The sequence below is a fragment of the Apteryx rowi genome, unplaced genomic scaffold, assembly GCF_003343035.1.
Source record: "Apteryx rowi isolate R43461 unplaced genomic scaffold, aptRow1 scaffold_271, whole genome shotgun sequence".
In the NCBI taxonomy this organism is placed as follows: domain Eukaryota; kingdom Metazoa; phylum Chordata; class Aves; order Apterygiformes; family Apterygidae; genus Apteryx; species Apteryx rowi.
In genome coordinates this window covers 541,062-558,477 of record NW_020449097.1, presented here as the reverse complement: position 1 = coordinate 558,477, position 17,416 = coordinate 541,062, and the positions used below count along the sequence as shown (strand labels likewise).

Genomic DNA, 17,416 nt, shown 5'->3' with positions numbered 1-17,416 from the left:
AATAACAGGAGGAATGATAATCACATCCACCACCAAGAGTACCATACCGAGTACAATAYTCTATATTTGACAACCTGCAGTTTCTTTCTCTTACTTTAAATGCAGCTGATTTGGGACCATTATTTGGATGGAAGAGGAACTTCTGCAGAAGATGAAATCTGTATCTCTGAAACGGATGCATTATTCTGCGAACGTGAAAGATGTCAACAGTAATAAAACAAAGAGCTTGCTGGGTATGAAAACTCACAAGTTTGGCTCACTGACTGTGCCAACATTCAGAAGGGAGCAGAGAATGAAGCAGAGGTTGAGTATTGAAGTCTGCCTCCATTTCGGAGGCAAAAAACTAATTTCCCTGAGTGCTAATGAGTTTCTAATCCAGAACTGACCAGTTTGGCCTTAGATACCTTTAGTTAGGAGACAAAGATATTTGGGGGATTCACCATGCAGTACCATCTCTAGTGATGTTCAGTTGAGGAGGAGGGAGGATAAGTACACAACAGGTTGTTGGAAGAAGAGATTCCAAGTTTCTGAGATATTTAATTCTACTTTTGTGCTGTTCCTTTCATCACATTTTCACTCCAGGCTACAGAGGCACAAAGCAAGTAAGCTTGCATCTCCCTGGGGATATGTTACTTGAAAACCTCAATGAACTTGGAGTACAAGTATTCAGTGCAGAGGAAGTCTGGCAGGCAAAGGACTACATCTAGCAAGGACAAGTTATTTTAATAAGTAGATTGTTAAGGGGTGTGGATAAGCAGAAAAGAAGGGAGAGGAAGATCAACCTGTGAGGGCTGGAAATACCTGCAAGTAGATAAATAGAAGAGATAAATAGGGCTGACAGAAAGGACATAGAAAGATGTTGGATATACAGCAGCTGTTTCTACAGAATGGCATTCATCCAAGACTATGGGGCGTTGCGAGTGTGGCAACCTGTCCTTGTACTTTGCGTGCACACAGTGGCACTCCAGACTACAGCACATAACAGCTCACAACTCTTGCAAAATGCAGTATAGCATCCAGCGTTTGAGAACTGTTTCTTTAAAACCATCACTTCCGTGAGGGAGACCGAAGGAGAAGGGCACATCCCTTTTACCTTAAATTGACCTAAGGAGTAAGATTCCCAGGCCTCTGATCTAGCACAGTTAATGGCTGCATTAAATATTGTGATAATGGGGTTTTGTTGCTCAGGGCTGCATTACACCCAGATGGTATCTGACAAAGAAAAAGCATATTGCAAAGTTTTTCTTTTCCTCTTTAGGAAGGCCTTCACACTGGCCCAGCTGGCAAAACAACCTGCTATTTAATGACCTAAGAAGCAGGCAAGGGCTCTTTCCTCCCCTTAGAAAGTAAGCTGAGGGGAAGAGTAATTTAACACAGTTCATAAGATTTGTACCTTAGAGTCCTGAGTCAAAGCAATCAAACTTGAGGTTATTAAAGCAAAGTCCCTCAGTCCCAGGATAGGTGAAGCATCCTGGAGCCAGACAGTCTTGGCTGCTAGCAATACGGTACAGGACTTTTCACGCACAACCTTTCATTTTCCATTTCCCTGTGTATTCAGCCCAAAGCAGGGAAAGCGAGGAAGGGAGATGAGGCTTGCTTTGCTCTACCTTCAGTCTGTTCGTACAGCTTTCTACAAACCAGAAGGTGCCAGGAAACCCAGAAGCAGCTTTGCCTCCATGTTCTCCAAAGACATAGTATTAGCCAAAAAGCAGATATCAAAACATGGTGCAGGAGTGAGGCACAAACTAAATGAAAGGCTGAATATTTTTAAATTTGTGAATGCTACATGGCAGTGTACTGTTTCTTCTTCCTGTGAAATAAAGTGTTCTTTATTTTGGTCCTGAAACATTCAAATATATTTGTAATTTTCCACATTATTAGGCATAGAGTTACTTGCATGTTTTATGTCAGCAGGAGAGAGAAAATTGTAATTCCTTTTGCTTCATCTCTACTGTCCCACATTTAGAGACACTAGAACCAGGTCAATGATTCTCAGAACAGCCAGTACTCTGAATATAAGGAGCTGGTGCAAAGGAAAACATTTCTGAGAGTAAGAGAAACATTTACTCTTTGCTAAAATGCCTACACAAATAGCAGAATAAAATTTTGCTACTACAGTACTCCTGAATAACGATGGAGAAAAGCTCAGAAAATAAGAATTTATCCAAGTTAATCAGAAACCATGAAACCAATCAGAACCATGACCTCTATCATGCCACCAGAACAACACATTTTCAGCTTGGAAAAGAAATTAAAAAGTTTCTCCAAACAGATTCTAATATACCTAGAAAGTCAAAGAAACCTATTAATTTATGCATGTATCTTTCAGTGGCTGTCACCACTGCAGTCAGCTTTGGCTGGTTTTAGCCTCAGCAATATCGTAACAAGCCAGTTATGTGTATATCTAAATCTGAACTCCATTCATTCAGGGTAACCAGCAACACCAACAGCACAGCAGTAAAGAATGAAAGCACACGAGTGTCTCTTACCACTGTATAGATCTGAGGTTTGCGCCTTTTTGCCAGGTCAATTATATTGACTCCATTGTAATAAAGGTTCTCAATGCACCCATGGAAGTTTTTCCTCTGAAAGGTTCCTGGTTTCCCCGGGACTGGAATCCCTCCGAAGCTGAGCTTTTAGAAAGAACGAAGACAGCATTTAGTTATCATCCCCAAAAGATGGGGAAGGAAGGAGCAGAGCCCCACTCCACGCAGCCAGCCCCACTATTAGCCAAAAACCAGAGCCACGTGAACAGCATCATCTCGGCGCATGAAGCAAGGCCCAGGCCCCCAGCAGGGGAATTACAGGCCATATAGTACAGTGTTACAGCTGTTTGCGAGACGCTGCTGCTGCAGATGGCTTGCTCATTTGGAAATGGCTTTTATGTGCCATGACACACAAAAATACACACAGCCTTTCAACAACCTGCTATTACAACCCCCCTGCCCAGGAACACCGAAAGCATCACATACCGTCAGATGGTCTCCAGCCCATGGCCCCCTCCGATTTGGACACTGTCACCAGTCTGAAAAAACCACGGCAGCTGGGAGCCACGGCACAGTGGAAGGACTAAACTTTCCGACCACGGAGCGCTGGTTACCTGTGAGCTGTGGTCACCTCCTTACATCGAGCCAGGGTGCCTTGAACAGTTCTGATTTCAACCAGTGGAGGGTAGTGTCACACACACAAACCACCCCCTTGGCACCTTGCAACTGTTTTGCCTTAAATTTCACTGTCATTTGGTTGTTACAATACTCACATACTGTATCTGAGACTGAACAGTGTAACGGAAAAATATAGCAGGTTACACATTTTAACAAAACTTCTGCTGTGCTGTCGTCTAAGTACCGGAATACATCAGTACTGCGCAGATTATAACCCATCACTTAAATGAGGACAAAATGTTTACAGAGGACTTTAAGCATCTAAGCAAATAAAGCTTCCAAAATCCTTGGAGAGCAAATACTTTAGACTACTGAGGAAAAACAAACAAGAAACTTCCAATAACCCTATTTTCATTTTCCAGATGACACAGCTCATTTCTATTTACCTCCATCAGCCCTTTCAGCAAAGTTTTACTGGTGCTACCATCAGGTTTTTGTTTTGTTTTTTCCCATTTTCCCATCACAGCCAGCAGCACCATAAGTGCTTTAATACCTGCAAGGATGGTGCAGGTGTCATAGTTTATCAGCACTTTGAGAGCTGCCCTGCAGTCCTGCTGCATTCACTGCAGCAGCGACACTCAGTGCTGGGGGGCACCAGGGACACGCTGAAGGCTTCTGGAAGCTGGTCAGCATTATTATTTGGTCACTGTTCCTAATGATTGTTATGAAAATGGAAAATTTAGGGGTTATTTTTCCTCCCACTCTGCCTAACAAGCCAGTGTGCATAAGCAAATAAAGGCTCTCTGGATAATCTTGAAAGCACTTCTTTGAAAACAAGTTCTTAATGAACTTGTGTCTCAGCTGTATTAATTGATCATTTCACAGAAATAAAGAGTAAAATAGATTTCCACTTTACATCATTTGCAGGTTTGTTATTGGCATGAGGGCTTATGTGGTAGCAGTGTTTTTTTTTCCAGTGAGAATCATTAGTTCTTTCTTAAAACACCAGACTTTCTTCCTTTCATGTTCTATTCTTTTAAGTTTCCTGCTTAGGGACTCTGTACTGGGTTTCAAAATCAGAAGAAAAATCAATATCAATTACAGTACTGCGGTATTGAGAAAACAGTTTCCTTTGTGATTGGTAATAATTTTAATTACCAAACTAACGGTTTTACTATCCTCAGCAAGGCCTTTAATTCCCAAAGTGCGGTGAGATAAACTTTCAGTAGACTGCACTGCCCTAACGCTTGGTTGAAAGACAAGAGTCATTTCAGTGCAAATGGAAAACGCATCACATGAAACAGAGTTCCAGAGGCCAGGACTGAGCACCACTGAGGTCAGTGGAGACATGCTGATTTACACCAGCTGCAGATCATCTCCACCATGTGCCCTGCCTTGGATCAGCTGGACAAAAACTYTGTAAATTACATTGGAGCCTGAATTTTCCGTAGCACAAACCACCATTCAGCATCAAGAATATACCAAGAAACAAGGAATCTCAACATTTTGAAATTAGGAGAAGTGTTGACTGAATTGTTTGGCTTTACTCAGCTCCACCTTAAAAGCAGTTACAGCTTTGGCTAGTTCCCTCAGAAACTGTTCTAGGATCTCACTGCTATAACAGCTAGGAGCTGTCTCCTACTTTCCCTATTAAATGTTTTCATGATTTGGTACAGAAGAATTTTAAACAGGGCCAGGGGAGAGGCACCGCTTTCTCCTTGCTGCTGTGTGAAATGCAAAGAAGGGAGAAGTGCCCCCCTGAAATTCAGCTGGAGCATCGGCATAGCAGAGAGCAGGCACCTGCGCGTGCACGCCTGCCGCTGCCGAGCTGTCTGCTTGTGTTCCTCGGCTGCGCTGGGAATTGATCCTTTCTAGAGAAATGAAGCCAAAGTGCAGAGAGGAAACTTTTGATCTCTGAGCAATGAACCGCGCCAGCTCAACACATCCAAACAGGGTGACGGCTCTGACTGTGCAAACATGACCCTGTGCTTTGCAGGCTAGCAAGACTTGGTCAGCAAGCGCATCGCAATAAAAAGGAAACATGGATAATATGCAAGCTTATGCGTGTCGGTGGGGAGAACAGGCGAGGAACTGCTCTGCATACAGATATGATGATATAAAGGTTTCTAAGGTATTTTAAGGTATTTTTCACTGACTACGGGCCATAAGCACTGAACTAGTGGAGTGATATAAACTGCGCTGTGCCATGCCTTGGCCTCTTTACAGGGGAGCACACCAGGCTCAGGTTTTGTGGGCAGGAGGGATGATGTGAAGTGACCCAGGTCAGAGTCCGCTGCCTGAACAGCCCTGCTCAGGGTCGCCCACCCCAGGGGAAGAGGGTGCTCTCTCCCTGCTCACCATGTCTGCGCAGAGAGCCAAGATCAAAGTAGGCAGCTCCCAGACAGGCACAACCCTAACTGTGACCTCCCTGGCCATGTCAGTCAGGTGCATGATATCTCCGTAAAATCACGCTGCAGATGATGCCACAGCACCTCTCACTGCAGATGAGTGAGCTTTCTCCCTGGAGACTTGGTGGAGGATAGGGGGTCTAGCCAAGGCTGTACCTTTTAGATCAAGTTTAGCTCAAAGCCTGACATACTTTGGAGAGGCAAGCGTGTTCCAGCACGTATTTGCCCAGAGATTGGGTATTTTCTGGGACTATCATATACAGAGTTGCACTGAGGTAGTTTATGCTTGCTAACTACAAAAGGAGTTCTCTGAAGCAGAAATACTAAAAAAAGAATAGATTGTTTCTGAAAAAAAAAAAAATCCCATCCCACAGAGTGGGTGTTTTCCATTTTACACTGGTTGGCTTCATCTCCCAGGTTAGAACCTACAAGGCTTCACGCACCTCATAATCAATATCCAAGTGATCTGAATCCCCCTTTGTTCGGAAATGCTGGGTGTGCTTGTCCACCGTGAAGTTCACTTGCTTGTTGAAGCGCTCGATGAGAACCGAGTGCCAGTGCTGATCATCCAGGAGGCTGCCCAGGGTGACGGACGTGTGGCTGTTGCTGAAATGCAGGTTGGAATCCCCTGGAGGGGCAGAGACAAGCAGAGGATGTCAGAGTTAACTCCAGGCCCTTACCTGAAGCCTGCCTTAGGTTTTTTGGGCCTCTTATTCACATATGTATATGTATATATATACATGTATATGTATATATAAATACATATACATATGTATGTATTCCATATATATATATATATTCCTCCTCTCTCCCCACCCCCAGCAAAATCCTTGCCAAAAACTAGGAGGAGATTTTCTCAATGCTGCACCCACACACTGCAGCACCCAGGGAATTGTCACATTGCCTGTGCCCTTCATCCTGCTGCGCTTTCAAAGCCCTAATGTTTTAAGGGCTCCCTTTGGATTGCACCAAAGTCTGCTCTCTATTCATGCAACAGATCACTCCTGACACTTCAGGTGCAACTGCACGCTTTTTGTGTTTTAACAAGAAAATTGCACCTGACCATTTTCAGAGAAAACAACAAGGCAATGAAGCAACATGAATACAAGTATTTTATTCAGCTCAAAAAGATTCTTAAACCCAGCCTGGATCTCCAACAGTTTAGATCAAGAGTCGCAGAAATATTTAGGCCCTAACCCCAGTGATTTCAAGCACTCTTCTGTTTTCTAGCTGGGTGCATGTCTGAACACTCAGAGCACCTCATTTAAAGGGAGTGCATGTCCTTTTCTATTTCCCAGCTGAATGGAAAAGACTCATTCCAAAACAATCAGACAAGTTGCAAACACATTCAAAACCAAAACTCACACACCAAAACCCTTGTCCATGACACATGCATGCAGATACAGGATTTAAAATAGCCAAAATCTGTGTTCTCTCAGCAGTAGCCAAGAGTTTAATCTCATATCTCCGACTGTGTATTCACCAAGCAGTTCCCCTGGAAGAAGTAATATTATATATGTAAGTATAATGTCATATTCTTATCCCAGAGTTAAACTTCTGGAAGAGAAGGACAAATCAACAGTGTCCCACACTTAGAGGTTCAAGATGTAATGGCTACTTGGTCCAAGTAACTTCCAAACAGCAAATGAGAAAAATGGTGCATTATCACTCCTACTCTTTGATTAACTAGTTAAATAAATAAATAAATAAGAAAAGATTAGCTGGACACTAAACAATTAATAAGCTTATGTAAAAATAAAATCCCAGAGAGCTGAGGAAAATTGTTACTGACATTTAAAACAAACACAATTAACACGAGGGAAAAATGCAGAAGGAATTATTTAGAAATTCTGTTTTAATGCCTTCAGTTTGCTCCCACTAGTTTATGATTGCTTGCAATTCTAACTTTTCATAAACAGCGGGCTGAAATAGATATTACATCATTGCCTGCTTTATCTGCACAAGACAAATTTCCCAAAATGTCCTGGAATTGCTAGTCTGAGATCAACCCCTTCTATTACTATATGTTACGTCACCCATTTTGGAACCACAAATGGCTCAGATTACTTTATCCATCAGTGCTATTATGACTAAGAGTGGTAGTGACAAATTTGAGTCTTAATTCCCTCCCCTCCTTGCCCCATCCCCATAGTTATCAGAAGGAGGGGTTTTATTCCAGCTTTCCATGCTGAAATTGGATGGAATTGTCCATTGGATGGACAATCGGGGCTTTCAAACCAAGTTCAGTTCCCAAACATGGTAAACTGCAGCTCCCATYGTGACTGAGGTACAGCAACGCTGGCATGGAAACTTCTGCTCAACCCAGACCTCTCAGTGTAAGAAATGTGAGTCAGCAGGGCCAAACACCATGGGTCACCCAGAGATGAAGCTAATGAAAATTCTGTAGTAAGGCTAAGGGACTTGGTATGATCACTCCTGCTATAATAGCTCCTGCTAGTGTAGAAGTGTTTCCGTGTACTCACCAGGAATTTTAATTATTTCTGTATTGTCTGCTCTGATCTGACCACAGAGGAAAAGAATGAGACAACTCACAAACAAACATTTTCAACCCCACACCAAACTTCCAGAGAATAATATTCTTAAAAAAGGAGGAAGGGGAAAAAACACAGCTTTTTTATTTTTTTTCTTCTTCAATTGCTGTTTGAAAGCGTAACCAAGCAAAGGTCAAAATTTCAAAGTAATCATCAAGCGACTCAGCCTTGGTCAGCTCTAGTTAGGAGAGCCAAGCTCTATTCTTGCCTCAGCTATCATGGTCCTGCATAAAAAGTCAGTCAAATCGATTCTCTTCTGCTCTCCCTGCCATAGTCTCCAACTTCACTATTTAAGCTGTGAACTCCCTGAGGTACATAGCAGGTTTTACTGTTCTCAGMTGATGATTATAAATACATTTTAATAGAAACAATAGTTTCATAAAAGCAAATTAACACAAACCTTACTACAGGAATATTTGATTCCTATTTGCCCTTACCCAGGTTGATGTGCAAGGAGAGTTTCCCTTTCTGCAGTTCCAGGGTAATGTAGTCTCCACGCTGTCCTTCTCCATGGAATAAGACTCCATCCCCCTGCATGCTCTTGAACTTCAAAGAAACCACATCTTTGAATGTGCTCATAAGTTTCTGATTGAACCTGTACAGGAGGGAACTTCTGCCATCGAAGTCTGCTATATCTGATTCTGGGGGAAAGAAGATGGAAAAATGAAAAGGAGGGGCAGCATCAGGAGAGGGACTGTAACATCTTAGCATCCTTTCAATAGCAGTTGGAGCCAGGTATCCTCAGAAGTGTACATCCACAAGATGCAATTGGCATCTGGGCAACCTCCTCTCTTTGAGGAATACAGAACACTAGGACAAAACCATTAACTCTTCTGCACTTTTCCTCCTCTTTCTCAAGCAAGAGTTTTCTTCTCACTCTACTTCCTAAAACATACCAGGCACCTTCCATTATATTTAGATCTCCAGAGCATCTCTCGCCACATTCACCATTTGTGACTTAAACACACCCAGGACATTATTCATTACTTTGAATAGTTCAGTTCTCCCTCCACTCTTTGCAGCTTCGGAAGTGTCTCTTGAGACATTTCTATAAGCMTGCATGCATCCACCCTGCATCCAAATTAGCATCATCTAACCTCCTAGGGCTAGCTGCATGTTTGTGATGGATTTTTTATCAACCATGTTTCCACATTCAAACCGACTAGGATGGCAGGGACCATCAAATATCGGTTCAAAAAGCTTGTGAAGGGATTTCATGGGAACTAGGCATCTAACCTGATTACACACCTGGGAATATCCTATTAGAAACACATTTCCCCCTTTGGGCAGCTTCTGAAACCTGATCACTATGATGGGAAACAAGCTATCAATTCTCTAATTGCAATTAATACATCTTTTGGTAACAGCAGATTGCAGTATTTGTGTTGCTTAACAAAGCAGTATTTTATGCAAAATATATTTTTAATAAACTTTCTTTTTCTTCATATATAACCAGCACATTTCAGGTAGTGTTAGCTACTTTTAACTAATACATTGTGTTAAACATGTGACTGGCATATATTAACTTAATTCCAATTTCTATCCAAATGCAATTTGGCACAAATCACGGATAAAATATCTGCTCATAAATGATAAATCTGTCACTTGGTATTTCCTGTTATTAAAAAGTTATTAAAAATGAAGAGCACCATAATAAGAAGAATAATCTGAACAATGGTTTACTAAGCTATATAATTACTGGGATAAATACATAAAGAAAAGAATATCTTCATAGCGACAAAGAAAGAACACAGACCATCTTTGTTTGCACATCCCATGTTTTAATTATAATCCAAAGCAATCAGTTTTTCATTTTCTTTTGAAAAATAACTGAAAAGGCCATATGCAAAACCACCAAGGTTTCCAGGTCAGCARCTGCATTAGAGACTTAAGTCACTTAAGTTCCCTTGAGAATTCTTCTACCCCTCTGTGTTTTAATAGTACTTCCCTTTGTTCCTCTTAAAAAAAAAAAATTTTTTTTTTTTAAACAGACCTGGCTTTAGAAAGGTTTGCAATTAAAAATGATTACAAGCTTAGAAAATAAAAGACCTGTTAATGATTTTTCACTATGGAAACTATCATTGATAACTTCTAGATGTCAGAATGACCATTGTAGAAGTTTGGTGGAAGATTTATAAATTTGCAGCACAAGGAGAGCTCAAAATTTACATTTGATGGGAAACACTGAYGCTTCGAAACTGATTCAATTTCAAATCAGAATGAAAGAAGTTATTTTCATAAAACAGAAATTACAAAGAAATTCAGCTCTGGAAAATGTTCATTCCAGAATAAATGAGGTCTAATTTCTCATCTGTGATGTCAGAATTATAAAATGCTGTTTAGATTTATATAGGGAACAGTTGTTACTTTAGGAAATATCATGAGAAAAGTATTCACACCATCTGCTTTAACAGTTTTTAACTTCTGATTTAGGTGCTCAGAATCACCTCCCTCAGAATTGCTGCTTTCTCTGTATGGACTTGACTGCCAGTTTCTATAAAGGGAATTTAATTCATACCTTAGTTTTTATGAATTTCACCTAGCTACATTAAATACTTCAATTTGCTTAAAGTAAATTGCAAGTATACCATACAAATAGCTTCATTTTAAAACAGGCAGGAATTAAGAGACAGCCTATAAAAAAGTTAATGTAGTCTTTGTTCTCCAATGTCTTTTGCAATTAAAGTTGATTTTCCAGCTCCCCAAAATAAAGATACTGTAAGAAAGCTCTGATTCTGCCTCTTCATAAAAGCAGTCCATGTTTGTTAGATCCTTAACCCAAATGATCCAAACCTTCAAACCTTCTGAGTTCACACTTCACTCCTGGTTCTCAGCTCCCCACTAACCCATGGCATAACATGCAATTTCAATAACAGTTCTAGCACTGACATTTATAGAGAATGCAAAGGAAATAATGCAAAGGAAACCCTGAAAAATTCTGCTTCTCTAGCATAACTCTATCAGTTATGAGGACACTGGCTAGTAAAGAACACCAAATGAAATGGGAATATATAAAAAAAAATGCTAACAGTAATATCCAGAAGTAATTAATGGCAGTTTGCATGACAACATATCACTGGCTTCCCATTAAACGTTGCAAGATCCAGCTTAAGTGTAATACAGTTGCTCCAGAAAACCCACATTTTTTGTTTGCTTGCTGTTTGTTTATAGTCCATGTATGTCCCTAATACATTTGCAGCAAGAGATCAAAGATGATAAATTTTAGAAGTCTCAGAAAACCTGTAGGAATAGGAAATTAAAACACAACATGTTTTTATTCTGCAATACCTCCTTATGAGCTCCAGGAAGCAGAGACGATACCTGTTTATTCTTTCGAAGAGGGTTCTTCTAGTGATTTTGGAAACAGTGAGCAGTTACTAGGCAAAGTTGCTCCAAAATATGAAAATATGCTCTAGGAACACTTGCAATTTAACAAGGGAAGAAGATGGGCAGTTTCACTCCTGCTCTGACCCCTGCATCAAAGAAAGAAGTTTTAACTCYCTGCAGGTGGCAGGAAGGGACATCTCTCCAGCTGGTCACGCTCCGCTGGCTTCAGGAACTCTTCAGCAATCTCATCTCCCTCCCCATATTCCTCACAGAGGTGCAACCCAAGGGACAAACGTCAGTGAGCACCTCCAAGGAGACCGCCCTGCTAAACAGCTTTGTCCCTGTTATGAATCTGTCCCTACCTCTTGGTAAGCAATGGTTTGGGTATTTGTCTGATGCAGGTGGTTACCAACACTACTGGTCAAAGTTCGTCTGGCTCAGACCCTGCGTAGTTCTCTGTAATGCGTTCATAAGATGACAAAGGAGGGGATTGGGGGAAGAGAAAAAAAAGAGAAAAAAATATCCAGCAGAAGACCCTTGTGTATAACGTCATCAAAAAACACAGTATCAAATCACATTCCCTCAGGCAATGACAGCAAAAGATGAGAAATCAAAGTCCTGAACTGCAAAGATGAAGAACTCCGCTCTCAAGAGGAGAAGATACCCTATCTCATACCCTATCATTGTTCCCCCCATGGTTTCCCAGCCTGTTAACTGTACTTACACCTGATCCTGCTGATGCATTTTGGGCCATTACCCAGTTACATAATATGATCAGCATTTTCAATGCAGCCATAAATCTTATTCTATAAAAGCAATTGTGTCAGCAGATTTTTTTTTTCCTATGCTAAGCTAACAAGACTTTTCCCAAGTATAAAGATATACCCATTATCCCACAGCATCCAAAACAATTGGTTTGCCATTTGTCTGAATGCATATTCCCTTACAATTCTAGTTTTCTGTTACAGTCACGCTCCTTTTGGAGACTTCATTACGAAGGGCCAGTGAGCATTTACACATACGTCTGCATGGAGGTTTTCATTCAACTCGTCATATTGCCTCTCCTGAACTGGAAACATCACCATATATTTTTTCAGATTTACATCATGGCACTCCTATTTTGTACCTGTTTGCAGAACTGAAATGATATCTTTGTAGAAATTTCAAATAAATACAATTAATTTTCATTTAAATACATACTTTCTGTGTAAGGAAGTAAACAATCAGTTAGTATGTGTCATCTGTGAATTCCAGCTGATTTCACAGCCTTGGAGTGCTTTGTTGGACAGGAACTTTGATCTATATGGAATAGGGTCAAGCACATTGATGTGTCTGAAACAGCTTTGCTGGTAAAAACATGTTTTTTATATTCCAGAGAAACAATATCAACCTGCTGTCAGTTAGAGAATTAAAAAAAAAAGAGAGAGAGAGGGAGGGAGGGAGAAAGAGATCAGGAATTGGGAGATACAGCTTTAAGAAGACAGCTTTCTTGTATGACAGACATCTGTTTGGGACAAATTTATAACAGTAAATTACTTACCAGGAGTAATAAAAGACAGTGAGTGCCATTCAGCAGCACAGTACAGTCACAGATTACGTTAACCACTTAGGCATACACTGCACATCTCTCGTATGATTCTTTTATATTTTTTATTTGTTATAGTGTCCTGGCAGAGAGCTTGGTGACCTACAAGATCTGAGCCTCCCATGTGCCTCCTACTAAATAGCTGCCACTGAAAATTGCATTCACGCAGAGTTACCACAACAAGGTTATGTTCCTGGGACCTCTTCAGCAGAGTGTGCTGGGCAAGACAGCCATACTCCAAAAACGGGGAGTCAGAGCCTTGCACTGGCACAAGAGCATCATGTTTACCTTGTTCTGCCATCACTAAAATGCTTAAGGAGCAATGAAGTCACAAACCTCTCATACAGCTGTCATCTTCTGCTCAGATATGCAAGGTTAAAAAGGAGCAGATGTGAGCAAAGACCATCCAAGGGACCTCATGCTATTGTGCAAGCCCTAGTGTACCAATGAGGTGCTCAGCTGCATGTTGCCCAATTTGGCACTAGTCCCGGGATCTTAACAGATGTGCAGCAGCACATTAAATTCAGATGGCCTAAGTTGTCACTGTCCCCAAACTTCACCACTCAGTGAATGCTGCCACTCACACAAAAGGGTCATCCAGCTTGCCTATAAATCAAAYCTTTGCTTCCTCAGTTTTCTGCCCAGAATATCAAACAACTGTTTTCAGTTCACATCACTATAGTTCAGCAGCAGATCGGATGCCCCATTTCAGGGGGGGAAGCATTTGCCTGAAAGGTAGAATGGGCAGCCAGAGGTCTAGCATCACCTGAATTTTAACCTGCCACCACAAGTAGGCTAGGAGGCAGAAGTGAACTGACAGTCACACATGCAGCCCCGTTTATGCAGGATCTGGTTCATCTGTATTCCTCATTTTCATGTTCTCTTTTTATCTTTTGCTTAAGGACTGGATCCAAAGCTAAAATGACAGTGAAAATCCTTTCAACTTCAATAGACTTAAGAGCAAATGCTCTGAGCTTGTTTACCTATAGAAGCCTTTAAGTCACTCCAACAGTGTAAAAAGGATTTGGCATAATTCTTCCTTTAGCTCTATTTCCTTCCCGTTTTGCCCCCAGCTTGCTGCTCCTAGTGATTTTTATGTCATTTCTTTTAACTCTTCAAATTGCTAATATATTTCTTGTGCCAGAATTGAATGTGGTGGGTGAGCTCCTTTGCTGTTGAACATTACTGAATGCAGTTATGTAGGTTTACATCAGCTCAGGATCTGCTGTGGATACACTTGCTGTATAACAATGAAGACAAAATTTAAAAAATGATCATACAACTCTGAAGTGCTTCAGTGCCTGGGTTAGGAATAGCCAAGACTATGAAACTGTGTAAGCAAAACTTGTAGACAGGTTTGGCTTGGCATATGCAATTTGCCAGAGAAAAATCTGAGTGGCACATTTATATAAACTGAATGAATATTTCAACACTCTGTAAAACTTTTATGAATCCCTTTATTTCTTTTCTGGCTTGCTTCAATCTCATACCTTAATTCTGTACAGCCATTTTTATTTCCTGCAACTGCAGGGTACAGGACAAAGATGAAGAGTTAGAAGATATGAGTGCAAGAAAACTCAGCCAACAAGTGATTCTGAAGTCTTTGCCATGTCATAGAAGATACAACCACAATTTGACATGGAGGTAATTCCCAAGTAGTATTTCACAAGGAGTAACACCAACACATTCAGCTACGAGAGTTTCAGCCTTAAGTTCCAGCTTAATTGCTGATAGTCTGTTTGGACTATACTCTTCTTTCCATAGCAGAGGTTCAGTCATTAAGAGAAAAAAGCTCCTTGAAAATAGATGAGATAGCTGCTCTGGATCGATGACATCAAGGGCAGTTGGTTTCGATTTACAGGTCTCAACTTACAGGCCCACTGCTAGGGCTGGGAAAGGTCTCTTGGCCAAGTGACTATCAGATCAGACTGGAAGACTTCTTGCAGGTCTGTACTCGAATTATAGTCCATAGTACCTGAAGCATCCAAGAAAATGGAAAAGAAGCATCCCAAAAAAACCTGAATGGAGCCTTCAGATCTACCTACAGACCATAAAAAGGATCTTCCTGTGAACACATGTGAATCAATCCTCAGACTTGAGTGTGGTGATGAGGCAACTGAGAGTTCTGGAGCACGCTCTCTCTCTGTTTAATGTGATCATGTGAATTGAGTTTTAAAACACTTTACTCTCAGATACTGCTCAGATGAATTCAAGGAGTCTCCCATATAGGAGCCTCTCCACTTATTTTACAATCCCTTTTCTGTACCTRGGAGAAACAGATGAGAACCTAATCTGAACAGGGAGATGTACAATTACAGTAGTGTCACATGCTGGTGACCCATGCCACACCAGATTGAATTTACTGGTCAAAGGCTGTTAATCCCATGAACTCTCCCAAGTAAAATCTTATCCATCTCCAGCAGGGTCTCTGAGCACTACAAAGTCAACTTTGATCACTTCAGAAATAAATCCACAAACATTTGAGAAATAGATACTGGACTAGTGTTTCCTCATTTTTGGGCTTGCTTTCATTTTGTGCCTGGGAGCAACATTGGTCCTTTTTCTTTACATTTGTATGCTTCTGTGGTGATACGTCATGCATCTGCAGTGTTATAGTAAGATAATCTGTGGCCAAAACGTCCTCAGGTAACAGTGTTTATAGACTGCTCCAAGACCCACGGTGACACAGAGCTGCAGACAGCACCTCAAAGGATCCTTACCATGTGTGAGGAGGAAGAGAGCTGAAGAAAACACCCATGGCAAAAACAATTAAAGCAGCAGACCAGTACTCCGCTCTCCAGAGCTCTAAAGCCATCTGCCAGAATAGAAACACTGGCTGCACAACCTGTAGCACTTTAACAACTAGTTAATTAGCCCTAAAATTAAAAATAAACAATTACTAAACTACCCTAAAGTAAAAGGTAGTGCAATTCTTAAATAAAGTCCTATGCAAAAATCCCAGATAGCTCTATCTCCTGCACTGAGGTGGGGAGGAAAGGAGGTGGGAGGAGGTTTCACGGTGACTGCCTTGCCTGTAGAAAAAGCACCAGGTCAGTTCTGCAGTGGACGCAGAGCTGAGAAAGCTTCACCAGCTGAGCTAGACGGSCCAGCACATCCCAGTGCAGAGAGACAAATACAGCAACCGAAAAATAAATGATGGCTATATATTTCATGTTTCATTTTAACTCATACTGCGTTGGATCACTCCCACAGTACTGACAGTGCCAATAAAAGCTCTTTGGCAAAACACGGGTTAAGACTTTGCCACTTACTAAAGGAGCAGCCGAAGACCTCAACTCTCAGTCCTATCCGTCCGTTGAGAGACCACTTCAGCGGGACAAAGCGCACGAAGCGGGCTTTCACCGAGTGCAGGAACTTGTGGTGAACCACGCCGTCAGCATTGCTGTTCCCTGTGAACACCTGAAAGGGAAAAGAGCCTGCATGAGATGCTGAGCTGTGAGTGCGGTACTCAGACTGAATGACATGAACTGTCACCCCTCTGTCTGATTCTCAGCCTCAAATTACTTAAAATTATTTATACTTATTGTCAAGTTTTCTTTTAAGTGCCGAGTGTCTCAGGAACAGGGCAGGGTGAGCAAGGAGGGAAACGAGCTTGCAAATGGGGGAAGTATTCAGGGAATTGCAACAACATGTTGTAGTAGGAGATGTTACAGAAGATGCTGCATAATATCTCCAAGCTCAGGATATTCCTGTGCCCCACAATAYTCCATTGGCCCTTAGCATCCAGGCAGATGAGGGCTGAGGCCAGTCAGGGCTTTGGTGCATTCAGAGTACTAGAGGCTGAGCCAAAGCTTGGGAAGACAAAACAGAATGTATACATATACATATACACACCACAGAGAACTCAGCAAGACAGGACGAGATGAAAACTTGAATCAGTACATATGAGAGTCAGCATTTTGACTGTGTATGCAACCAAGATTTGCAAACAATAATAATTTTTTAACTTTTTTTTTTTGCCTATTTGATTAATTGCCTGCAACTGCAAGCCAAAATTTATGGCCCTACTCTGAATTACCACTCAACAAAAGGAAATTCTCTAACACATGAAGAATGACTGCAGGATTTCAAAGATGAAGCCTAACAAAGAGAAACATCCAAGGTCTGTGATGCTACCTGAAGCTTTTCCAATTCATCTTTATATCCTGACTCTGTAAAATTAGGCTAGAAATATCACAGCCTTCCTGTCATCTTCAAAACATTTGAGTAACTCAGCAGGGATTTAAATTTGAAGCTAACAGTTTTGTAAAAATGAAAACTAAAGATAGAACTGACAAAAAAAACTCACAGAAAGGCTATATTTGTAAAAGAGGTCTTTCTCCTTCCAAGTATAAAATTGCATCCCAAAAAGTGATTTATATGCTTCTGCAGTTCAAATGCTGGTACCATTCAACTACAGAATGCAACTGCAAGCACAAA

At 41.2% G+C, this 17,416-nt stretch overlaps 1 protein-coding gene across 1 annotated transcript in view; it reads right to left on the bottom strand.

Annotated features, from left to right (window-relative positions):
• Window positions 1-17,416, bottom strand: part of CNTNAP5 (contactin associated protein like 5) — a 220,631-nt gene that overhangs the window by 141,548 nt on the left and 61,667 nt on the right. The window contains exons 4-7 of the mRNA XM_026068493.1: window positions 16,249-16,396; window positions 8,502-8,705; window positions 5,956-6,140; window positions 2,490-2,633 (exon numbers count right to left, since the gene is read on the bottom strand). Of these exons, the coding sequence (XP_025924278.1) occupies window positions 2,490-2,633; window positions 5,956-6,140; window positions 8,502-8,705; window positions 16,249-16,396 (681 nt within the window). The remainder of the gene's footprint in view (window positions 1-2,489; window positions 2,634-5,955; window positions 6,141-8,501; window positions 8,706-16,248; window positions 16,397-17,416) is intronic.